The 7,996-nt window shown below is 48.1% G+C and overlaps 1 protein-coding gene across 15 annotated transcripts in view; it reads right to left on the reverse strand.

Annotated features, from left to right (window-relative positions):
* The window catches only part of RANBP3 (RAN binding protein 3), a 64,305-nt gene that overhangs the window by 24,354 nt on the left and 31,955 nt on the right, over nucleotides 1-7,996 (reverse strand). For 8 of the 15 annotated variants that reach the window (XM_023517974.1, XM_023517973.1, XM_012810196.1 and 5 more), the window contains 3 exons: nucleotides 2,601-2,637; nucleotides 2,421-2,507; nucleotides 471-542 (listed from right to left, as the gene is read on the reverse strand). In XM_023517974.1, coding sequence (XP_023373742.1) covers nucleotides 471-542; nucleotides 2,421-2,507; nucleotides 2,601-2,637 — 196 coding nt within the window. The remainder of the gene's footprint in view (nucleotides 1-470; nucleotides 543-2,420; nucleotides 2,508-2,600; nucleotides 2,638-7,996) is intronic. The other 7 variants (XM_003797983.3, XM_003797984.3, XM_023517979.1 and 4 more) reach the window with 1 other exon arrangement.

The raw sequence follows: 7,996 nt of genomic DNA on the forward strand, positions 1-7,996 counted from the left end.
TTGTTTAGCAGGCCCAGCCAGGTTCAAATCCGCCAGGCCCAGTGTATGTGGCTGGTGCCTATTAACCACTGAGGCTACAGGCACTGAGCCTGGCCAGGGGGTCTTTTTATTTGATGTATTTCTGATTTACTTTTTTTCTTAAACACTATGAATGCATTAAGTAAACTTTTGAAAAATGAATAATGTATCTCTTGAAAGACTTTTTTAAAAAGGACTTAAAAGCTGCTTGCAACCAGGCCCTGCTCACAGAAACAGACACTCAAAGGTTTGTAAAGCCTTGTCTCATGTGAGACTCCAAATTTACAAGTATAAGAGTTAAAGGAAAAAAATTAGGAACTGAAAAAAGAGCTGGTTTAAGATGCCCAATCCCAATGAAGATCTTATTTTTCCAATACTGACTGCTTTTCCTCCCAGGAAACCCTCCCCCCTGCCCTGGACTGGTGGAAAGGCAGAGGGATACAAGGGCTCACCTGGTTCTGAGTCAGAATTGCCTGCAGATGACTCGCAGAAGGTTGATGGCATAAAGACATTGTTTTTTGATACTGTCACCAGGGAGGTGCAGGCAGGGGAGGGAACAAGAGGAAAAACAGTGTGAGTAGGCAAGGTGGACAAGCAGGGTTGAGTCTCAAGCCCCAGCTCAGAAGGGGACAGCATTCCCTGAATAAGGCATCAACCTTTCCTGATAAAGCAAACCCAAGGCTCAGCAAAAATAGTGGTCTCCAACCCAATGGCCTTCATCTGTCTCGTGGAAAGTCTGGGGGCTGCCTGTCTTGTCTTGACACTCCGGGGGGGTGGCACACCAGCAGGGCAGGAGAGGGCCCTGGATGCTCCATACTGCACAGAAGGCTGCCTCTCTCCCACAGATCTTACTTTATGATAGCAACTGCTCCCTACGTTAAAGGCTGGCAAAGGAAGCGGACCTCAGAGGTGAAGAACTAAGCCTGAGCACAGGGAGGACAGAGTGAAAAACACTTTTGGTGCCCCTTACACCTCACATTTCCCTGACAGCTAAGAGCTGAGTATCTCCTAGGAGCCACTGCACTAGAGAGAGGCAATTTCAAGCAGGCCAGGGGGAAAACTGATTGGCAGCCCTTTGTCCCTTTAGCTCTGGCCACAACACAAAAGGCTACCTCTCCTCTCTGTGGGGGCTTTGAATGTATCAAGTAAGCAAGTGGTGAGTGGAGAAGAATGAAATCAACAACCAGGAAGTGGGAGTTCCCCTTTCTGTCCATGTGTGCAGAGGTCCTTAAGAAAAGGATGTCAAGTGCAGCCTGGATTGCAAACAATGCAGACAGTTCTTTAGCATCTGGTCAGCAGGTAACAGTGTAACCTATAGGTAAAACTAACACAGTCACAAAAAAGGATGTGGCCACGTCCCAAATCAACATTAAGGGAAATGGGCATGAAATCACGTGTGTAAAAGAGATTAACTGTGAAAGGACACTGCCTTTCTACATTCCTGTCATGTCTGCATGACTTTTATAAACAGACACAACTTTCAAGAGTGTTTTTTCCCTTACAGCAATATCCTGAAGGTTCCCAACTGTAAAATTATTTCTGTGAACTTTCTAGGGATGAATTTCAGGCTGGTAACCAGAGAAGCTCTCTAATGGCATGGTATCACCAATCTGGCACTAGAAAGCTGAGACAGAGAACACAAGACAATTTGGAGTGGGGAAGTCAGGATGCGGATGGAAGGTATTCATCCTCCAATCAGCAGGGGCATTCCCCAGTTGGTGCCTGCAGCTAAGAAGCTCCAACGGCTCTCTCTGCCCTGGGAACCTGCCTCTTTCTTATACTAGCCTTCATATGTCCCCACCTGCCTTGACCTCCGTGCCTGTGCTCAGGCCACGCCCCATGTCCAGGACCTCCAACTTTTGTGTCCACCCCTTCCACAGTCCTAGTCCTAGTATGGCTCACCCTGACAAGCCTCACCAAGCTTCTGGGAGCTCATGGCATCACATCAGGTCTCTGCTGGGACCTCATGACTTGTTAGTTACTGGGTATATGGGCATGTCTGGGCTATCCCTGGGCTGCCAATGCTGGGTAGGCCCTGTTCAGAACACCTTACCCCAATACCTTTAGTCTTTGGTCAGTAGCCCTGCAAAGCAGAGAGGTTACTAACAGTCAGAGACCCCTACAGGGCTCCCAACAGTGAATCCTTCCCCTCCATTTCAGAGGGATGATTTCACAGTCTTCCTTAGGCAGCCAAGTCTCACCACCCTATTAAGTGATTCCAGAGAGGGGACATCTGTTGCTACATTTTGGGTAAGCTCTAATCTCACTCCTGATGGAGACCAAGCCTGGGTTTGATTGTAAGTGATCTGAGAAGGAGACAGAGGACTGAGGAACGGCACTGGAAGGGAAGCAGTAGGGTTATGAGCACAAACGCTTTCCGTCATTCATCAAGTCTGCATTACCTGACTGTGGTGGGGGGAACTGTGTTAAAGATGATGTTCTTTCTCTCTTGACAGGAGGGCAGTAATTTCCATCTTCTCGGTCAGAATCTACAGAAAAGAATGAGAATAGGAGGAGAAAATCAGGTTACTTCTGTTTTTATAACTGGTTAAGATGGTCAAGCATGTTAGATATTTCTTTACCTTCTCCACCTTCTGGACTGGAGCCTCCGGCTGATCTCTGAAAAAAGAGTACACATCAGGGTGGTAAGAAAGCACTGCACTAACTACAAGCCAACAGTTCTCAGCTCCATAACCAATGGAACCTGACACACAATGATACTGAAGGCTAACTCCCCAAGCTCAGCCACCCACACTATAGAATCTCAACCTACGGCTCAAAAATTATCTGTGATGAACCCCTGAATCTGGCTTACCAAAAAACCATGTGCCAAGGAGAGCATGTATAACAAAAGGATCAGTTGCTGTTTCTCCACAGGTTATAACTACCTGGCCTGCCTCCCCCAAACTCAAACACAGTGAAACTTTATCTGGCCACAGTTCACTTTGCCAAGAGCTGAAAAGTGACCCTCCCCATTATGTTATGAAGAGCTGCAGGCTTGTTAAGTATAACACCAGATCAGAGTGGTTTCTGAGCTTTGCCTTGGAACATTCTATGGTGCAGATCCCTGTCTCAAAGTGGGATATTATTTACAGAGGAAGTAAGAGTTTTGATGCTTTGGACCAAAGCCCCTTGCCAAGTGTCCAGAGCATAACTATCAAAGACAAGAGCTCTATAGACAACAGAACAATCACAAGCTAAGAGAGAAGGGAACTGAAGAATTTCCGACTTTATCAAACTTTAGTTTTTAGAATGTGAACAATTAAGACAAAAAATGAATAGTGTTAATCTTCTCTCCTAATACACAATCCCTCATGTATGTTCTGTCTTGAACACTGTAGCCAAAAGCAAGCTGACAGTGAGTGCCACTCCTCCTGGCATACTCTGCTTAAGAGTAAGCAGAAGAACTGGCTCAGTGCCTGTAGCTCAACCGGCTAAGGCGCCAGCCATGTACACCTAAGGTGGAGGGTTCGAATCCCCAGCCCGGACCCGCCAAACAACGATGGCTGCAACCAAAAAATAGCCAGGCGTTGTGGCGGGCGCCTGTGGTCCCAGCTGCTTGGGAGGCGGAGGCAGGAGACTCGCTTGAGCCCAGGAGTTGGAGGTTGCTGTGAGCTGTAATGCCACGGCACTCTACCCAGGGGGACAGCTTGAGGCTCTGTCTAAAAAAAAAAAAAAAAGAGTAAGCAGAAGAGCCAATTTTTCTTAATTTTCTGAAAAGCTCCTTGGAGGTCAAGTTTAGCCAAATCAGTGCTGCCCACCTCAGCAAGCTGTTAGGGATTAAGGCGAAGAGCTTTGCAAACTGCAGAGTGGTATATAAAAGTATAACTGTAATAAACAAAACTTAAGATTATGGGAGCCAGGAAGAGACCCTCCTCAAGGAAAAAATGGCACATTTTTCCATAAAGGGCCAGACAGTCAATACTTTTGGCTTTGCAGGCCACATTTGGTCTCTGTCATATTATTCTTCTTTGTTTTTATTTTTATAATCCTTTAAAATTATAAACATGATCTTAGGTTACAGGCCCAGGGCCAGAGTTGGTGGCAGTGAGAGTCCAGAGATGGTAGGAGGTTTCCTCAAAGTCACATAGCTAATTCACAACAGTAAGAAAAGAAAGTCCTAACCCAGACTTTCTCCTCCCTGGTGAGAGCTGACCACTCAGGTTTGCATTAGAAAAGCAAGCTTGGGTTTCTTGCTTGAGGTCTGTGTTCTTAGAGTTCTTTGGAAATGGTTTGGAACAGTGGTTCTCAACTTCCCTAATACAGTGATATATTTTCATTGTTACAAAGGGGTTGTAACTCACAGGTTGAGAACCGCTGGTCTGGAGGATGTGTCTGTGAAATGAGGGCTAGATAACACCATCCTCACTGTATGTCTGGGCAACTGGGAGGCTCAGATGAGACTATAACCAAAGTGCTCAGGAAGTAAAACCCTTCTAACACAACAAGGAGTTCTATTAATCACTGGGGCAACAGTGAAAATACTAACTCCAAAATGGAACAAAATACTGGTATCAAGTATGCTGGTCCTAGCGCCAGCACAAAACAGCAGCCAGGATATGCATGTGGAACACCAAGGCTGCTCTGCCCTCACTACCTCTTGAAGACTTGTGGAATTTAGTCAGTTTACCTGGCTCTGCCGCTTCCTAAGTATGAACCTTAACTCGCTCAGGCTCTGGTTTCCTCACTTAGAAAAAGAGGGTGCTGCGGTGTCTCCCTCAAAGGGAGGGTTTGGGGCAGTGACCCAGAACAGGTCTCATGCTCAGCCCAGTGAAAAAGTACAAAGATCAGTTCCTGTCATTATTTTAATGTCCATGACTCACACCTGGATGTAGCCAAACTAGAACCCCTTAGGCCAGGGGTTCTCAACCTGTGGGTTGTGACCCCTTTTTAACAATGAAAATACATTCTGGCTTTAGGAAGGTTGAGAACTACTGTCTTAGGCTGTGTTGGAGTCAGGAGAGAATGGGAGCTAGGGATGTGAGGGTTCAGAAGTGCTTCCATGCCCAGGCCTAACAGCTGGGGCCGAGACGCACTCAGACAGTGCTTCCATTCCATAGGTGCCAAAGCCTGAAAGTTGTATCTGGTAACACGGAGCTGTCTCTCGCTTGTCATCAGCCTCCCCATATCATCCCTTTCCCCAGGGGCCATCAGTGGGGTCCAGACAGCAAAGGTGAGAGTCTAAGTGGGGTGCCTACTGCCTAGGCCAGCTCCAGCAGCTCTAACACAAGACACATCTTCCTCAGTGACTCACGCCCTTGTGAATGCTACAGGCTAGTTATGACCACCAAATTCTCTGTGTAGGTCCCTATCCAAAGTGGGTGCCCCAGCCTCAAGCATCCTCCTGCCCACTCCTGCCAGTGGGCCCCACACATCCCCATACCACACCCCATCCTTGCACAGTAGCCTCCTGGGTCTTGGGGGATCTATTCCTTCCTGAATGACCTTTGGGACCTGGACATGTTGTTTCCTTTGGGCTCTATGAACAACCTGCTCTCTCACCAGATGACAGCCTCCTTCCCCTTCAGATGAGAATGAATCTCTCAGTCATGTGATCCACTGTTCCTCATACTTTTCCTTCCCGGCTTTTACCGTGATCCTAGGATTTGGGTCAGGGTTCCGCACTAGACTTCAAGTCCTAAGAAGGACTTGGTCCTCATAGTATTTCACTTAGCATTTGCTCAAGGAAAAAAATATACCTCTAAGGCACTCTTTAGGCCATAGAGAGCAGTGAGGGCTCCTGCTCTGGCCTTATGGTGAGAGCTATCCATAGTGATGCCCATGTCTGGGCCAGTGGTGCTGACAGCTGACAGTCCCTGGCTTGCTCATAGTTCTTCAGCCCCTGCTCAGGACACCCCCCTCCTCTGTTGCAATCTTAAGAGGTTTGGACTTCTAATTCTCTTTGGTCTGCTAGGTATCTAGGTTAATTCCTACATGCACAAATTTCCTATTTTTCTTTCAGATTTCTAATTTCATTCCATTGTGGTCAGAACATAACTCTGTATGATTTCAATCTTTTTAAAGTTATCAAGATGTGTGCTTTGTGGCCTTGGAAAATGGTCCACCCTCCAGAATGTTCTGTGTGCACATGAGCACAACATGCCCCCTGCCGCTTCTGGGCAGGGTGTTCTATAGATGCCTGTTAGGTCTAGTTGATTTTTAGCATTCAAGTCCTCTACTTCCAATGTTCTGTCTGGATGCTTTACTGATTACTGAGGGTGGGGAACACATCTGGAACTGAGCCAAGTCTCTGATCAGTCAGTCCCCCAGCAGGGTTCCTTCCCACCTCCCTGCTCCTCCCATTCACACAGTAACTCCAGACCCCCAGGGCTCACTGCTTCCTTTACTGCCCCTTCCAGTTCTCTGAACATGCTGTGTTCCTCCCACAACTCCAGGTACTTTCCCTTGGCATGCTGTCCTTCAGGGCCTGCTCACTGTGACCACTCCCTTAGGTAAACAGGCACTCACCCTGTACTGACCTCAGCCCCTCTTGGGCCCTCTTTCTACCCTGCTTTGTTCTGTCAGGGTCTTTCTGGTGTGTCTCCTGCTGCAACACAGCTCATAAACCAATACTCGGATACCATGCACAAAAGGCGCTCAGTGAGGACTTGCTGTGTGGATGGGGCCGACGTCCTCCACTATGTCCTCTTCAGATACTATAGCATGAGAGGGGGCCTGGCCAGACAAGATGCAGCTGTTCTTCAACACCTGGCCTCAAGATACCCTCAAATCCAAGCCCCAAATTGCTTTTACAAACTCTCCTGCAGGAAAGTGGTGGGCCTCTCAGTCTTGGAAAGGCTTGGAAGCCAGGGCCAGGGCAGCACAATATAGGAAGATCCCTACACTGAGCGAACCTTCCAGATGCTGCTAGAACCACCAGTTGGGTCCAAAACTGCCAAGTCAGAAGCAAGGCGCAAACTGCTGCCAGTAACTCCCCTTACTAAGAACCAGAAGAAGGAAAAGCAGGAAGAGAGAATGTGTGCCTGCGACAACGCTGGCTCTTCTAAAAATCCTCACCAGCTCCCACAGGAGGTGCCGCTGCCCTGTGCCCATGTCAGATTCTCCCTTCCATGACTTGCTGGGACACAGGGCCTTTCCTCTCAGCAGAACAGGAGTTTGCTGTCTGGCTGACTCATGCTGTCTTCCTCAAAGCAGAAAGAGGTCTATGCTACAAGGGTACTACTCCAAGCCACCCTTCAAGGCCAAGACCAGTTCCACTAACATCTTCCATATCGTTGAAACATGGCAGCACAGTGGCTCAACCTGTTTGGTGTCAAGGCAGTCTGGGGGCCACCCTTCACTCTAACCAATGGAGTAGGTTCTGAGAGGTCAGTGTAGAATAGGCCTGGGATACATGTGGGGTCAGATCCCAGAGGTCTATGGCCCAGAGGCTCAAGAGCCGCCACAATAGGGACTCATGCAGAAACAGGGTAGAAGGGCCCCATTTCTTCCTCCTCTGCTTTTACCCAAACTGGACTTCACCACAGCAAAGTCAGGACTTCAAAAGGACATGTAAGGAATGCTAGGTCAGCAGCATTTGGAACACCAGGATGAAAAACATTCCAAATTAATAAACAAGGGAGCTGGAGAGAAAGAAGACCAACGAGCACCCCTCAACTTCTCTCTGGCATCAGGACAGCACAAATGAATGAAGCAGTCTAAAAAGAAGTGAAGAGCCCTCCTGCAGTGCCCAGGCTGCAAGCTGGTAAGGCTCAAGCAACGACAGCTGCAGCTCGTTGTGCTGCTGGATGGTGCCCTCACCCCACCAGCTAGGTAGAGGCAGGAGTTACAGCCAGCTCTCCTCCTAGGACACCAGACACAGGAATCCCTGTCACCAACTGCAACCCAACCCTGAATGGGAATGTAAAGGGGGGAGGCATCTATGAAGACAAAACAGTAAAAGTCACGATTGTTATATTTATTAAGAACTGCCCCGGCTCGGCGCCTGTGGCTCAACCGGCTAAGGCGCCAGCCACGT

This window comes from Otolemur garnettii, unplaced genomic scaffold (assembly GCF_000181295.1).
Source record: "Otolemur garnettii isolate 467f Iridium unplaced genomic scaffold, OtoGar3 scaffold00127, whole genome shotgun sequence".
Classification (NCBI taxonomy): Eukaryota; Metazoa; Chordata; class Mammalia; order Primates; family Galagidae; genus Otolemur; species Otolemur garnettii.